Source organism: Pipra filicauda, unplaced genomic scaffold (assembly GCF_003945595.2).
Source record: "Pipra filicauda isolate LSUMZ 115617 unplaced genomic scaffold, ASM394559v2 scaffold85_size2586006_pilon, whole genome shotgun sequence".
NCBI lineage: Eukaryota > Metazoa > Chordata > Aves > Passeriformes > Pipridae > Pipra > Pipra filicauda.
Genome location: NW_024105042.1, coordinates 2,526,003 through 2,543,238, shown reverse-complemented (window position 1 = coordinate 2,543,238; position 17,236 = coordinate 2,526,003). Strand labels below are relative to the sequence as shown.

The following is a 17,236-nucleotide window of genomic DNA, read 5'->3' as shown; positions in this document are numbered from 1 at the left end:
TGCTGGGTTTCAGATGAGTGCCTCTTATCCAGAACACAATTAAAAAAAATCACTCATTTTAGATTTTTACCTGCAAAGAGACTGTTGACCACAGCCCGTGTGAACTGCAGGCTGGGCTGGAGCTGGCTCTGCGCTTTAGGAGATAAGAGTCGTGGTCTCAGCCCAGTGAGGCCGCGCTGGAGGATGATTTTCAGCCAGGAGGGAAACAGGTTTTACCGTAGAACAAACGTGTCCATGAGACTGGGACACTTGGAGCAGGCACATATACACTACTGTTATATCCTTGTTCCCTTCTCTGGGGATTCCTGCCACCACTGGGCAAAGCAAAAACAAAAGAAGGTACCGAGAGGACCCATCCTGTCTGAAATCACCCTTTCCAGGCAGAGGGTTCCCTGTGACAGTGCTGAAAGACTCATCCACTATGCCAAAACTGGAGGGTGTTTCACTGTCTGGGGGGGTTCCTAATTTTGGGAGTGCAACCTTTTCTCTCCAGGTGACTTGTGTCCTGGCAGTTATTATCATGAGCAGTGTACATGGGTCCAGGGCAACCACATTCTCTGCGTCCTATTCCTTTGTCACCTTTTCCTCTCCCCTATTAAGTTCACATCCCAGGGTGCCTGAGGGCAGCTTCAAGCCGTTGTCTGAAGCTTTGCCAACCCCAAAGGGCAGCCAGGGCTTCTTTAATTCCTGCCCCTGGCCACTGGGGAGGGCAGACAGGCAGGACAAACCCTGTATCCAAAGGGAAGTAGTTTTCCCCTGCTTTTGCTCCTTTCATGATTCTATCAAAGCTGTGTTTGCACACAAGGCTGTGACCAGTGGGATGTGAAGCCACCAAGTATGGACACTGGGAGATCAGCGGGAGGTCCCATCCTGCAGTCTCAGACCCTCCATGAGCACTGATGTCAAGCTTTGGCAGGAGCTTGGCTGCCCATCAGCCTGGGCTTCTCCCCACGATGAGCTGTGTCAGATGTGCCATGTCCTTGCTACTGCAGCCCCACAGTCAGTCCCACTACTCTGGAGAAGAAACTGGAGAGACCTGGTGATGGACCCCCACACCATGCTGGCTCCTCTGCCAGCTTTACCCTGCTTTGAATGGCCCTGAGCAGCTGAGGTCTGCAGATGTGTTTGTAAATCACAGAATCACAGAATGGTTTGGGTTGGAAGGGACCTTAAAGATCATCTTATTCCAACCTCCTCTGCCATGGGCAGGGATACCTTCCACTGGACCAGGTTACTCAGTGCCCCATCCAACTTGGCTTGGAACACTTCCAGGGGTGGGGCATCGACAGGTTCTCCTGGCAACCTGTTCCTGTGCCTCCCAACCCTCAGTAAAGAATTTCTTCCTAATATCTACTCTAAACCTACCCTCTGTCAGTTTAAAGCCATTCTCCCTTGTGCTGTCACTACATGCCCTTGTAACAAGTCCCTCCAGAGCTCTCTTTCAATCTCTTTATCTACTGGAAGGTGCTCTAAGGTCTCCCAAGAGCCTTATCTTCTCCAGGCTAAACCTCAATTATCTCAGTCTGTCTTCACAGGAGAGGCGCTCCAGCCCTCTGAGCATATTCGTGGCCTCCTCTGGAGTTGCTCCAGCAGGTCCATGTCCTTCCTGTGCTGAGGGCCCCAGAGCTGGATGCAATACTCCAAATGGGGTCTCACAAGGGTGTACCAGAGGGACAGAATCCCTCAATCTCTTGGTCATGCCTCTTGTGATGCAGCCCAGGATACAATTGGCTTCAAGGATATGCAGGTTGGCATTTCAGGGTCATGCCAAGCCTCTTGTCCACCTCCAGGTTCCAGAATCAGCCCCTAAAACCCCTCAAATTTATCCAGGGCTGAGGCTACAGACATAAGGTCTATTTGCAAACTGACATGACCCCAGGCAATGCTCCCTATCTCTAGCATCCTTCTCCCATGGCTGCTGCACTGGAAGCAGGGATGATCTTAGTGAGACAGGAGACAGTTCTGTGGGGCAGTGGGGCACTGCCCCAGCTCTGCTTTCTCCACATGGAAGAAGGCAGGAGGCAGAGCACACAGGAACCTCATCCCAATCAAAACTGGCCCGTGATGGAGCCTCTGCAGTCAGGTAAGATTTGAGGGGAGTGAAAGCATCCCCATTGAGGTGACAGAGACAGTTCACTGTTAGGACACCTGGGGAAACCAGTGCAAGAATGTTTCAGCCTCAGGGGCTTGGTGGGTCCCCGGGATCCATCTTCCAGGAGCCCATCATTGCTGGAGCCATAGGGAATGAGGGCAATGGCAGGGTATGAATTCTCCTTGTCTTGTCTGACCATGGCCCAGGGCCACTTGCTGCCCCATCAAGCCCCAGTGATGGCACAGGGACACCAAGATGTGTCCAGCAAGCCTTTATCAGCTTCCCAGCTGGGATGTGACCATTCACCATGAGCCAGGCACCCTCCAGGAGAGCTTACATGAAGGATCTGGAGATATCCACCGATGGGCCATGACCATTTCCTCAAGAAGTCCCCTTCAAAGCATCTGGAGAGTCTGAGCCAGGGCCTTCTTTCCCATTCCAGTTTGTCTGGGGTGAGCCCCAGCTCTCCACGTTGGAGGTAGGTGAATACCTCAATGCTTAAACTCACCCACCCTCTAGCACTGGGCACATCAGGAGAAGGCACTTACACATTTGGAGAAAGCCACCTTCATCTTCATTTCTGCAAACCTTAAGAGGATCAGAAGCATTTCCAGGCATCCAATTAATTTCTCAGGCTCTTCTTTACACCTTCTCCAGTCTTTCGAGGTCTGCTTGGACACTGCTAGAGAATACAGCCTTACCCTCACCAAGTAGAACCAGTGCTTTTGGAGGCTTGAATCCAGAGAGCTGCTTTGGACATGGGGAAGCAGCTTCGGACGTGGAGAAGCATCTCAAAGCTCATCCAGCCATATCTTTCATGAGGTGCCTGCAGCAGAGAGGCTGGGAATGCCTCCCTGGGCAAGGCAAAGAGAGGGTAAGCCCAAATACAGTTTTTGCAGGAGTACCAGAGCAGTGGCGAGGGGCAGCTTGGACTGACAGCCCCAAAACAGAGATTCTGCCCCAATAGCTTCAACAAAATAGATTATGAGTTGCTAGTGTTCCATGAGCACAGGGTTTCCTCACCCCCAGGTCCTGATGGAAAGAGGATGGACGTGTCCTTTGGCACAATATCCTCAAAAGGGTCCCTAGGAGCAAATGCATCCAAAAGGCATCATAGAATTTGACCAGTGACCTCCAGTCCTTGGGAAGAGGGGACTGTTGGTGGTGTCTGAAGCTCTGGTAAAAATGGGCCTTGACCCCACATTTCGCAGGTCTGCCCCTTCTCACCAGCCAGAACAGAGCAGTCCTTGGCTATAAGGCAACACCCCAGCTCCTTGGCTGTTCCAGGACCCCAGAATGGGGGGGCTGGTCCCAGGGGGGCCATTGCCTCCTACACGGAGGGCAGGGGTCATCTTCCAAGCTGCCCCACATGCTGGGTGGGAGAGATAGATAAATACCAGAATAAATAAATACAAGTGGCAAAGAGGCCTGAAATGATGCTGTCGTTTGCTGGGAATGAGAGACACAAGTGTAATTTAGGTTTTGATATTATCAAAGTCTCGCTGCTCTAAAACAGCAGGGCACTCAGTGCCTCATTAATAAAGGATAAACTTGGAGTCTATTTACAATGCACTTTTTGGGGTTATTTACACTCCATTATACATATGTAATGCTGCACATATTTACCGCTCTGTTCGGCTGCCGAGAGCAGCGGAGTCGGGAGGGAGGCAGAGTGGGAAGTGGTTGATGCTGTGGAGCCATGACCCCTGCTTTGACTGATGTCCTTTAAATGGCTGAAGATGCAGGAGAGTCCCAAGCTAGTGGTTTAGGATGGAGGTGATGGGACCAGGCACTGGGGATCCGGTATGGCCCAGTCCCCATGGGTTCAGCACCCACCCACCCCCAGAGGGGCCCTGAGGCTTTGCCAAGGGATGCAGGAAGGGTGGGCTCCTCACCAAGTGACCACAAGCACCAAACACGCAAGCTGTGGGCCAATCACGGGGTGGGAAACTGGGGAGAAAGAGGGCTAAATTATTTGCAACAAAATAAATGATGTTTGCATTAGCACAAGAAGGGTTTGGCCACACAGCCCTCCCCACTGCCTGGGGTTTACCTCTTACCAGAACAAAATATTGTAGTTCTCCTGCAAACTATAGCTCCTGGAGGGTCTGCTGGCCTGGGAGCTCCCAACCCCATGGTGTTTGTGAGAGCTGCTGTGGGGGTCCTCAGTCACACAACTGCCATGCTCACAGCAGTCCTGGGACACAGGGCAGCCCCTCCCTCTGCAACACAGGCCTCAGGATTCAAGGCAGGGACATGAGAGACGTCATGCTTGGAGAGCACCTTGGGGTCACAGCAATTAATGGGGTGCAGAAAAGGAATGTGGGTGTATCCTGGATCCTTTTGTCCTCAAGGGCAAACCATGCAGGGGTCCCATGGGAGCACTCTTTGGGGCCAGCACACGAGGTCAGGCACCAAGGGGCTTCCAGCAGGCTGTGGAGGGGCACAGTGGCTGGACAGTCTCCCCCAGCTCAGAGCCACTCTACGTCCCTTCTACAATAGTCTCTGGCTTTGCATGACCAACCCAGGTAAGATGCAAGAGCCTAGGAGACATCCTGATCACCCTCCCTTTGACCTTTCCAGCCTCCCTGGGGAGGAGGAGAAATCCCTCAACCCATTCTGCTCTTCCCTGGCACTGGGAAAGCACCCACCCATTCCAGCACACTACATCTTGCTGCTATTCCAGGCTGAACTTGCCAAACGATGGCTCTGGTGGCAATGGTCTTTATTAAACAGCTCATGTGGGCAGCTCTTGGCAAGGCTCCATACCCAGGAGTGATGAGAGTCACAGGAGGTGCCCTCGTCTCTGTGGGGGCATCTCTTCCAGCATGGGGGTCATGTACAGCGGTCAGTGCACCCTGGTGCATCATCCTGGCTACAGGCTGCAGCACAGTGACATGTCCTGAGAGACTCAGAGCTGACCAGGTCAGAGCAAATTGGCCCCCACTTTATTCTCCAGCCCCAAGCCTCCTCCACCATCCCAATCCCCTCCAGCCCAGCCAGATCAGGGCAGGCTGGAGCCTGAGCCCTCCAGGGAGCTGTTCTCCAAGGTCCCATAGCCATCGAGCCTCCTCATTCTGAGATGGGCTGGGATGGAGAGGACGGAGCGGCGGGTGGCAAAGATGTGACTGATCTCCATGAAGGTTTTGTTCTTGGTCTCAGGGATGATGAAGTAGACGTACAGGGCCACCAGCAGGCAGACACCACAGAAAACCAGGTAGCAAAAGGCACCAGCTGACATCTGGGGACAATAAGAGCAGGATGAGGCAGAGAGTCAGGCACCCCCAAACTGGGCATGGCACAAGACAGCGTCCCCTCTCATCACCCCTTCCTAGGCTGGCTACAGCCAGCAATGAGCTGAGCCTGGAGCATGAGCATCTCTCAGGCTGAGCCCGACTTGGCACCCCATTGTGGGAGAGCAGCAGGGTTGTGTCCATCCCCTCCTTCTTCCATGGCCCCTCTGGACTGATACCTGCAGGAAGGGGAAGATGAAGCCAATGGTGAAGTTGCAGAGCCAGTTGAGGGACCCCCCCACAATGTAGGCAGCTGGGCGGTGCGACTGCGTGAAGAGCTCGGCTGTCATCAGGAAGGGGACACCAGCTGCAGAGGGAAGGGACAGATCAAGGATATGGGGGACAGGTGCCTCGCGCACCCCTGGGGTCAACAGGTCCTGTCCATCTCAGTCCTGTGGCCAAAGGGCTGGAGCTCAGCAAGACTCACAGTTTAAACTGCTGGTGCTGGGACAGCTGGAGGAGATGGGGAGTGTTGTGGACCAGTGTCCTGCCTTTGGCCTCCCTTTGGGATATGTCTCAGTGGTAGGTGACATCCCCCTGACATACCACACTTGCACATTGCTGGGTGCTGAGGCCAGTTTCACAAGCTGCGTGACTGAAAGTTTCAGGCTGAGTCAAAATAAGGGTGGAATATTTCACCTGGATCCTCATTTTCCAATAATTTTTCTAAATGCTGACACATTAAATCTCCTAGAGATCACAGGCATGGAGAAAAATCTTCCTGGTACCCTCCATAATGCCCTTTCCAGCCTCCCTTGATCAAAACAGTTCAGAAAATTTCCTTCTATCAATTAGCTTCTATCCCACTGTGGTTGATTTAGGCAGGAAAGAAGCAACTACATTTCTGAGCATCAGAATTTCCCACAGGACACAGAAATGTTATTTTCCAACTGCTTTTCCCATGTGTGTGGAAATGATTTTCCAAGCCAACTTGTTACTGGACTAAAAACTGGACATGGGTTGTGACTACTTCTCCTGGAAGGGCTCAGCCTCTCCTGCTATGTGTCACTGAGCCAGCAGCCATGGGTCCCAGGACTGTCCCTGTGCTGGAAGGCAGAATCCAAGGTCCAGAAGACATCCCAAGACGCATGGGAATCTGGCGAGGGACTGTATTTGATATGTATTTGATGTGACTGGAGCCCCATTGCCTGGCACAGGGCTGCCTGGGACCTCTTTATAAAGGATGCTCCAAGGGAAAAGATAAACCAAAAAACAAGTGCTAAGAAGTAAGGGAGGAGTGGAGCCCCTGATGGACTCTTACTCACAGCTCGCCCAGAACACAGATATATATATTTTTTTGTTTGTTTTAAAACTCCTATTCATCATTGTTTGTGAACAATGAGCCATTAAAATCCTAATTAAAGATGTAATTACAGTGAATGAAGTCTAGGTTGAGGATGAATTACAGATCTGTTAGCAGCTCTGCTAATACATCAACTGGGTAAACCAGTCCAGGTTTCACTCCTGGCTGTTTGAGCCTGCACTTGGTTAGGGACAGGGTGATGCTCATCAGCCGCACTGTGATGGGAGGCACCTCCAGAGAGGTCTGAGGAAGGCTGCCAGGGCTTTCATTCTACTTGGCCCTGGAGCAGGGACAAGGAGGAGGAGGTAGAGTGTGCCCTGGGGATGTATGGGGCTGGAGGGGTTTGTGGGGGGTTTCACCTGTGGGGTGCAGCACGGTAAACCAGGGCCCGGCCACAGGGATGGGGCCAAGGCTTAGGTTCTGTCACCTGCCTGCAAATCCTGGTGGTCCCCTGGGACACCCATTCCCACTCCATCGCCCCCTGTTCCCCCAGTCCCAGCCCCACCTGGTCCCATGCAGAAGCCAGCGATGATGCCGACCACGCAGGCGACGCTGACGTAGTGCATCCAGGGCAGGGCAGCCTGTGAGGGGACACTGGGCTGAAGCTGCTTGGCTCGGTGGTGGCCCTTGGAGACAGTGGCCACGCAGGACACATCAGTGAGATGCAGGCAAGCAATGGGTGGTTTGGGGCAAAGCTAGTGAGGTTCAGCCTTGGCTGAGATCTGCAGCTCGTGATGTTGATGTCCCCAGAGTCATGGGAACATCCCCTGGGAGCAGACAGCAGAAGGAGGACCCTGCAAACCTCTCCACCTCCCCCAGCATTTCACAGCTGCCTGTCTGGTAACAACAATTTCTGCAGAAAAGCTACCAGAAGCAGCAGGATTTTTCTCATTTGAATTTGTTTTCTTTTTTTGTTCTTTGCACTAAAATTTCCTTCTCTTTAACTTTGAAGGGAACACGTTACTTGGAAGAGCCAGTGCACCTCTCATTTCCATGCATGCTCCCTCCCCCGATGTGACACCCAGCCTTACATCACCCAGCCCCCATCAATGCCCCTGCCCCAGCCCAGGGAGTGGCAGTGGCCCTGGGGGTGGCAGTGGCCAGACCAACCTGCAGCAGCAGGGAGACAGTGATGCCAGCCGAGCAGATGCCCATGGCACAGAAGCCAGTGATGATGAGAGGCCGCCGGCCCACCTTCTCGATGGTGAAGCACTGCCAGGGGAGAGCAGAGGGGTGGTGGGGAGCTCCAAGGTGGACAGGAGCACCCCTGAACCCCAGATCCGGCTGAAGGTGGGAGGATGCTCCTGGGCAGCCCCAGTTCAGAGCTCCAGGGCTGAGGCTGGGGCATGTAAAGTAAAGTGCAAGGGGTGAGCACACATGGGGCAGGAGAGGGGTCCCACAGAGTCCCATTAAGCTGCAGGGTCGGGGCTGACTAGGGTGACCCTATGGCTGCATTCCCACCAGTGCCAGGTGGAGGTGCTGGGCTGGGCACGGGGTGTTTGTGGGGCAGTGGGCAGAGGCAGGGTGCGGGCAGGCAGTGCAGCAGCTGGAGCAGGCAGGGTATTGACAGCAGAACAAATGCCTGTAATTTTATAACCAATCTTGGCGTGTCCATCGGGGGCCATTTGAGGGGCTGCTCCTGAGCAATCTGGCTCTATGCTGGGTGGCTGCCGGGGGGCTGGGGCAGCCCCACAGCCAGGGGAGGGGAGAAGGGGCCACCCTTCAGAGAGGCAGGGGGCCTGCTCTGCAGTGGGTTGAGCTATGGGGAGAGGGGAGAGCCCCCCACTCATTCCTGGTTTTCTGGGAAGAGCCATTGCCATCCATCTCTCTAATTGTCAGGGTGTGGATTTAGTGCTAGGTGGTTTGGGATGGCCCTGGGTGACACTTGCAGATGGGACAAGGGACATAAATCTACCCGGCCCAGTGCTAACTCTCCAGTTAAATGAGGGCTGGCTGGGGGGGCAGAGCTGCTAGTCTGGGACCAGACCAGTGCTTGGTTGGGGGGGCAGACTGGGACATGTGGCTCTGCTAACAGAGTGACAATGAAAGTGGGAGCCAGAAGGAACCTCTAGCCCTCTCCATCATCTCCAACCTGCTCCTTGCCTGGCATCTCTCCCCAGTCTCCCTGCTACCCCAAAATTCTCCCACCCCTTCTAGACGTGACCCCCAAATTGAGTCTGTCTCATCCCATCTTCCATCCCCATTTCCCTGCCAAACTCTCTGTCCCACCAGAAAAGGGACATCTATGCTGTGGCACAGATGACATTTGGGGATGCATTCAGTCCCCCTGTTTGATGGTGCTGGGAGCTGGCAACAAGGCTTAGGCATGGAGGGACTGTGTCCATCTGTCCATCCGTCACTCACCCCAATCAGCCCAGCGATGACTTCAATGGCACCAGTGCCCACGGTGGTGTAGGGGATGTGGGACACAGGGATCCCGACGTTCTCGAAGATGACATTGGTGTAAAACCAAATCTGCCGAGGAGGGGACATAGCATGAGCAGGGGTTGGAGTCATAGGGCACTTGATGAAAGGAGCTGCCAGGTCTCAGCTCAGCCTCTGCAGAGCCAGGTCCTGGAGCAAGGACCCTGCAGAGCTTACGGCATCAATCCCTGAGAGCTGCATGCCGGCATTCACCACCACCACCGAGAGGGTCTGCCAGTGGACGGAGCGGTCCCGCAGCAGCTGCCACACAGAGACCATCTCCATGGAGGAGAGTGACCGCTGCTCCTCCTTCATCTCCTTGATCACATCCTGTACATCAGGGGTCCCCAGGAACTGGTGCAGTGCTGTGGGGAGAGTAGGAGTCACGGACACACGTCTCCCCATCCCAGGGTAGATGCTCGTCGGTATGGCACAGGGCAGGGGCTTGGCTCTGCTCTGAATCAGCCTCCCCAGGAGACCTCCCTGACCCATGGGGCTCAGCATCCAGAGGAACTTGGGAAAAGCCTCATCCACAGTGATGGGCACTATGGAAATGCTGTGGCACAACTGCATGGGACAGAAGGACTGAACCATAAGGATTGTGGTGGGCTGTGAGGTCTGGGTGTGGAAGGGTGCCACGAGGATGCACCTTGGTCTTGGGAGACCTTGGAGAAGCGCCCGGCATCTCCTGGAGCCAGTCTCCCCAAGATATCCCCTCACCCTTGGTGGCTCCACAGACATCGTTTCTCTCTATCAGCAGGTATCGTGGGCTCTCGGGGAAGCAGCGCAGCAGCAGGAGCTGGAGGGAGGCAGGAACAACCACCACTGACAGCAAAAGGGGCCAGAATCTGTCCTGAGAGGAGTTGAAATAGGACAAGTCATGGGAAGGGCAGAGCAGGGTCCAGCACATGTGGGCTGGCATATTATGCTCACCTCACCCAGCAGCTCTGGGAGGCTCAGGACCTGTGCAGCAAAAACCCCCAGGCAGATGAAGATACTGGGCATGAGGCCCAGGAAACCCCGCAGGTTCTTGGGGGCGATTTCTCCCAGGTAGAGGGGCACCACGCTGAGACAGATACCTGGCAGGGACAGGAACAACTGGGATGGGAGAGGCAGTGGGGAGAAAGGTGCCTGGCTAGAGACTCGGTGCATCTCCCCCCACGCCCAGCGTCAGCCACAGTAGGGACCCCATGGCCAGGGAGGTGTCCTGTCCGTACCAGAGACCCATCCACAGAGCCTGGGGGGAATATGAAGTTTTCTCCAGCCCCCTGTGAAGGGGCTGTAAGGGGACTGAGCTGTGAGGAAGGATTTGTGCACTTGTACCTGAGTGGAGCCCTGTGATGGAGCGACCGATGATCACCATCTCAGGGGACCCCAGCTCCCGGCTGAAGCCCATGAAGCCGCCGGCCAGGAGGACGAGGAGAGCACTGCGGCTCAGAGCACCATTCCTAGCAGGCACAAACAGAAGGGCAGCTCCTCCAGTCCCACCCCATCCCTCAATCACCCTGTCCCATCGTATGACACCCTTACCTGCCATATCGCTCCACCAGCATCCCAACCAGCAGGGAGCCCACCAGCCCTCCCAGGGCAAAGATGGAGACAGTCAGGGAGTAGAGGAGGGTCAAGGGGCCAGGGGTCAGCTCATGTCCGTACCGCTGGGACCACGTGGCATTGTAGAAAGCCTTTATGTGCTGCAGGGCAGAGACACACATGGGCACCAAATGTACTGGGAGAAAGGGGAATACAAGCTCTATAGGAACGATGCCATGACTTTAACAGCATTGCAGGTGATGCTAGGCAAGACATGACAGAGGATGACTACGATGTGCTGGTTGGGTTGCTCGGCCTGTGTCAGCATCAGAGAGGTTTAACGGCAGTTTAAAGATGCCAGACAGAGCTTGAGCTAGAGCAAGGAGGTTGTGGCCAGCTTTCCCCAGCCTCTGCCTTCCCAGGGCGACCAGTTTGGAGTACATGAACACAGCCTCCCGTGTCCCTCCCATGCCATTCCTCTCCCTGGGCTGCTTTCCATGGGTGACTGGCCAAGGAAAATGTCAGCATTTTGATGTGGGGATGCTGGGTAGCAATCCCTCCACCCTCCTAGGGAGGGATACAGAGCCCTTTCCCCTGCTCCCAGAGAGGTTGCCTGTCCCTTACCACTGCTGGTGAGTTCACCACGGCAAGGTTGTAGCCATAGAGCATGGAGGAGCCAAAAGACACCAGAAGGGTGACCGACAGCAGGGGGAAAGTGAGATGCTGGGAGAGAAGAGGAAGGATGAGCATGGCACTGGTCAGAAGAGCCAGGGGCCAAGATCATGTGTCATGAACTGTATTGGGTCACTGTTCCTTCTCTAGTAGGGATGACCCTGGCCCAGAGCAAAGACCCCAATGTGACAGAGCCCTGAGCTGAGCACCACTTCTGGCTGGTGCCCAGCACCCAGCCCAGACAATCCAGCTTCCCCATGGTTGGTCTTGTGGCTGTGGTGTGAGGCTTTTTTTACCCTGGTGGGGGCCCAGCCTGAGTAACCTGGGCAACCCTGTCCCCAGCTGGGAGTGGGCAGCAGATGGAAAGGGGCAGGAAGGGGAGGGAGGGACACCCATCCCCTTCCCTCGATGGGGCACCCAAATGGTGCTGCTGAGAGTGGCCCAGCACCATTGAAAGGTGCAGGTCCCCAGGGAAGGTCTCAGCCCCCCCTCTCCAAACACCACATGCACCCACCTCCTAAACCCTCGCCCCCACCAACACCTCTGTCTCCTCCCCGGCTGCTGGGGCTCCTCACTGCAAAGAGCCCACGGCCGCGGGGGAACAGAGCCCGTGCCCTGACCCAGCGCACCCCAGGATCTGGGTGCCCAGGAGCGTTCAGAGCACTTCCAGCTGCAGGAGCACCCCTGGGTGCTGCACCCGGCTATCTCCCCCTGAGCAATGAGCGTCTCCCATCCCCGCAGCGGCAGGACTGGGACGGGGTGGATGCGAAGTGATTCTGCATCCCACGGGAGCAGCCACGCTCGCCAGCACCCAGAGCCCGGCCCTCCTCGCAACACCCCCCGCACGGTAGCCGGATCCGTAGCACCTAGCAGCTCCCGGCTCACGCACAGCAAATCCCCCCTAATCCCATCAGGAATCCCGAGCTGGGGAAAAAAGGGAGGGTGGTGTCCGGCCATGGGGGCGTCAGGCCAGGGTCCTGGGGGAACGGGGCACCGTAAGGCAACAGGGATGGCGCAGCCCCCCCCGGCCCGCAGGGACAGCTCACCCCAGTGATGTCCCCGCCGGGCCGCGGGGTCCCTTTCCCGACCGTCGGGGAGAGGCTGCAGGCGGAGCGCGGGGAGGGAGGAGAAGGAGAGGGGGAGGAAGGCAACCCCGGTCCGGCGGCCTGGCTGATCTCTCCCATTTTTAGATGGAGGAAGGAGGGGGTGAGGGAAGGGAAGGCAGGGCAGGGCAGGCAGCCCGGGTGCCCCGGGGCTCATTGGAGGCGCCTGAGCGGCCGGAGGAGGAGTCCAGGGGCCTCCTCCCTCGCCGAGGGCAGGGACAGCACCTCCGGGCTGCCCAGCCCGCTGAGGGGTCACGGCCAAGCCTGGGGACAGTGGGACGACCGATGTGATGCTCTGCCACCGTCGAGAGCTCCCGCATGCCCCCTCCAAACGGGGGTGGCCTCGGGGACCGTAAGCAGGGCAACATCACTGCACCACCCCCGAGGCTGGGCACGAAGCGGCGGCCCCACATCACCCAAGACCCCGATCACCTCCGGCCCCTCTGCCACCGTGGGGCTGATGTGCCCCAGTCCCTGCGGTTCGGGAGGAGCCTGGTAGCCACACGGCCATGCCTCGGGGCAGGTGCATTCGCTGGACACGGAGGGGTGCAGCCCCCAGCCCCAGAGAGGAGAGACTCGGCTCATAGCAGCTCAGAGGAATCCAATTTTGCTGCGGCCAGGAGCTGCTTCCCCTGCTGCTAATGAAGTGCCTTTAATTAGCAGCCTAATAGCAAGCTCTTAATTTGCCGAACAGACAGTTGAAGGGATGGGGACCCCATTAAGCCACGGCTGGCAACAGCTCCAAGGGCTTAAAAGGGACAGGTCCCGACAGGCTGGCCCCACTCAGGAAGGTCCTGCTGGGCTGGGAAAGCAGAGCAGAGCTGGGAGAGCCTCACAAGCACCCAAGCCCGTGGGTCATGCCCAGCCCCAAACAGGCTGTCTGGGGTGAGGGAGAGCCCGGGCACGACTCCTCCCACACAGGAGGTTCCAGCTCCTGTCTCCTCCCTCTGTGTGAGCCTTTACCTTTTCCTGAAAGCACCGGGCCCTCCCCCTCAGCCACCAGCCCTTCCCAGCTTCATAGTGTTCCGCTTTTCCCAGGGCAGGCACCCATTCAAGAGCTCCTGTGTCTTGCTCAGATTCAGTTTCTCCAAGTCTTGATTGGGGCATCACCTTTACCTTTGTGCAGTAGCGCTGGGCTGCAGAAACCTCGGTGACAGGGCCACAGTAAGGGAGACCTGTAGGGAACCACAGTTCTGGGGATTGTCCTGGTTCATTCCCAGAGCAGTACGAGGAAGATCCATTTATTGGACATGCCCAGGGGTGAGATGACCCAGCAGGAGGAGGACATGCAGCCTATGGGTTCCAGCCATGCCCAAAGCACTTGCAGTGCTGCAGGGCAGCCCTAAACACCCCCAGGATTCACCCCAAGCCCTGTGCTAAGACAAGGCAAAGCAGCAAATGTAGGACAGGATTTTAAGCCAGGCCATGCTGTGTCCTGCAGCCATGATCTCACTCCAGTCATCCAGGTACATGGCTCATCTCTGGGACCAGCACCTGGAGGATTAAATGTGCCCAGTCCAGTGGTCTCTGCCACAGCTAGAGGAGGAAACAGCAGCAGCCATCTCTCCCCCATTCTGGTACTCTCCCAGCAAGTACCACCTAAAAATCCTCCTGGAGCTTCCCAGTTCCTCTCCACTGAAGCCCATACCCATCAACAAGCCCTGTGCTCATCCCTGCAGCAACAGCCCTCCCTCCCACCACACAGCTTGGTGGTGCTGGGGCATCCTGAAGCAGGGACATCCTCAGGACACAGCTCCAAGCCAGGGCGTGGCCACTGCCTTGATTTAGGGAGTAAATCTGGGTTACTGCCACCAGTTCCCAGCAGTTGCTGGGATGCTAGGAGCAGAGGTTTAGCAGCAGATGTAGAGGTAAGAAAGATGTGCTGGGGCAGGAAGGGGGAGGAGGAAAGCCTGGAGTGACAACTGATGGTCACCAGGGAGCTGGGTTAATTGGAGACACTCCTGTGACCTGACCCGGTGATGGTGGCACACGACGAGACAAGTGCTGGTGAGAAACACCCGCTGCTCTGTGCCGCAAGGGAGCTCGTCTCCACATTTTACAGGCATTCCTCCCCTGGCTCCATGCAGGGAGTCCCTGGCTAAAACACCCCCCACGGCTGGAAAAGCAGCTGTGAGCCCATAAACCACCCTCATCCCCTCCCACTGTCACTCCCAGAGCTCCTGTCCCACTCTTGCCTCACTGCTCCTTGGCCTCCAGAGGCTGTCCCCACCTCCTCTCCTCGAGGCATTGGACACATAGTGTCTGGGCATGCAAAGAAACCCAGGAGAACTGGAAGAGGCAGAACAGCAGGAGCCGGTCCCAGCATGCATCCTGCACAGAGCGATGTCCAGGAGGATGGAGATGCTGTTGGGAGCCCTGAAGGCTTCCCCATAGTCCAGCTGTTCATGGTGTGGGCAGAGGCAGGATTCATCCTGCTCCAAGGAACTCGTGTGGTGCGGAATGAAAGAGTTAGTCCTGCTGCAATGTCAGAGAATCTGGTGCCTTCTGCCTCCTTTCCCAGCTCCCCAAGGACAAGTACTGACAGCCACGAGCCAGCCATGCAGGACTCTACACCAAAAAAATGGTATGGTGATTTATGAAGGACTTGGGAATGCAGAGGAAGACACACTGGGAGAGTCTGTCCCCTTTCCCAAGATGAAATAGAAATCCCTCAGAGAGGACATGGTCTTCAGTGCTGCCTCTTGGTGTTTGCCCACCACTATCGAGTTCAAACTAGGTAAATTCCACAAGGAATCAATAAGCAGCTCATATGAAGGCAAAAAGCTGCATTTCTCAGCAGCTACTGACCCCCTTCCCCACACCAGAGGAGAGGGACCTTGGTAGCACAGGCCCAGCAGGCAAAGCTGCTCATGGACATCTCCACAGCTCTGAAGGTCAGAGCAGTTTGCCAGCACTGCCCATTCAGAGCTGACACTGCAGAAACGGAGATGGTCTGGCAGCCTCCCTGCCTCACTGCCCCTTCGAAAAGCCTTCCCTGATCTGCCTTTGTAAATGCCAGAAGGATGCTTTGGGCATGGGACAGGGAGTTTTGAACACATCAGCTGCGTGACATTAGCCAGGGGCTTGAGTTCCTTCAAACCACAGTGGCCTCTGGAAGGAAGTCAGTCGTGTCCCCACTGAAAGCACAACTCAGGCTGCTATTTCTGCCTTGTTGCACTGGAAAGCCCATCTGACCATTCTCCATCTGTAGGAAGGCTATTTACCTGTACAGATGAGACCTTTTCAAGTCCAGGTTCTCCTGGTCATATTCCTTATCCAACTTCAGTGGTCCCTGGCTATCAGCCCCACAGCTCAGCAACCTCCCTGCTGGTTTGGAGATTTCGATCTGCTCCTGCCAGCCAGATGCATGTCAGCAAAGCATTTTGGAGAGAAAGCTCAAGCTGGGAAGGTAACACAGATCAGAAGCAAAGAGTATCCCTTGAGAATATAATGAATGTGTGCCTGAGCTCCCTTAGGGTAAAGCAAAGTGGCTGGTACTCACATGCACTCCTGGAAGCTTGCTAGAAGGGCAAAACATCCCTGTCCATCAGATGTCTTCAGCCATCAAGGAAGGATCAATTGGCAAAGGGGACAGGCTGAGACCTCCAAGAGCTGCAGCCCGTAATGTCAGATTTGCATAGGATAGTTAGTGCAAGTAACATCTTATTTTTCCTCTCATCTTCTCTCCCATCAGCCCCTCCTGGAACAGAGTCCTGGGAAGTCTATATATTGGCCGTGGACTAACCTGAGCACTTGGAAAAGCAGAGCTATACAGAGCAGCAGGCTCTCAAGCCGAGGAGCGGCATCTTATTCCCACAAAACACTGAATCATATCCACATTCTCCTGGGTGCTGACAGGTGTGCCATTGCACAGGGGGGTCCACCATACAAAGCCTTTGAACAAAAGGGGCCAGGACACTGCTGGAACCAGGTGCAGCCCTTGCCCCTGCAGGGCTGTCAGGACAGGACAGCTGGACAGAAATCCATGGCAGCACTAGAGCTCAGGGTTTTTGTTTCCCTGGCTATGCTGCCTCCTCTGCTGAGAGTTTGACATCCTAGCCCTCTTTGAACCACCAACTGCTGAACTCATCCCAAATATTATTGTAAGAATTATGTTCATTCTAGCCTAGCTAATCTAAACTGGCCAATTCCTCGTTTCAAGAAAGTATCTTACTATACTCTTGAAAGCATGTATATAACAATAAAAAAACACCAAACAAGAGAAGATTTCATTTTAAAGCTGTAGGTGGATCAAATGCTGTTAATTTGAAGCTATGGCAAACATTACTTTCCTCTTTCATTTGAAGTGGAAATAAGGCAGACATTTTTAAACAGAAAGGGTAATTAACCACTGAATCTATTTAGGATAATCTGTGTGGTGCTCATTCTTCTCCAGTGGAAATTTACAATTGAGATTGCTTTTCCTTCTCAAAGACTCTCTTTAGTACTTGAGTTTTTGGATGCGAATCCAGAATTCCTGTGAGAAGTTTTCCACCTCGTGCCCTGCAGCACAGCACTGTCCCAGTACTAGAAATCTGGAATAAAGACTCCGATCCTCCTCTTTAAACATCAGTGAGAAAAAGGGGAAGGACTATACAAGGAACAGCTAGACATAACCCACAAGGAGAACCTGTTTCTCGTAGGGCTGGGCAGTGTTGTTTGGGTACACACAGACACCTGGGATTGTGAGTACAGAAGGTAAGGGGTCTCACTGGTGTGTGCTGGCAGTCACAGGTTGTTTAAATCAAGCTGCATTCTGTGTTACAGACCAATCCGAAGCCTGTCACTGCAACTCCTCTTCCAAATCTATTATTGGATG

The 17,236-nt window shown here is 55.1% G+C and overlaps 1 protein-coding gene across 1 annotated transcript; it reads right to left on the bottom strand.

The window, feature by feature from the left end:
• Positions 1-4,895: 4,895 nt before the first annotated feature.
• Positions 4,896-12,498, bottom strand: LOC113997071 (solute carrier family 2, facilitated glucose transporter member 5-like). The gene is made up of 12 exons (XM_027738601.2): positions 12,361-12,498; positions 11,267-11,365; positions 10,643-10,803; positions 10,436-10,560; positions 10,046-10,191; positions 9,833-9,965; positions 9,290-9,477; positions 9,053-9,163; positions 7,799-7,900; positions 7,194-7,269; positions 5,565-5,692; positions 4,896-5,333 (listed from the first exon to the last, which is right to left on the bottom strand). The coding sequence occupies exons 1-12, from the start codon at positions 12,496-12,498 to the stop codon at positions 5,097-5,099; spliced, it is 1,644 nt and encodes a 547-aa protein (XP_027594402.1). The 3' UTR covers positions 4,896-5,096.
• Positions 12,499-17,236: the final 4,738 nt, after the last annotated feature.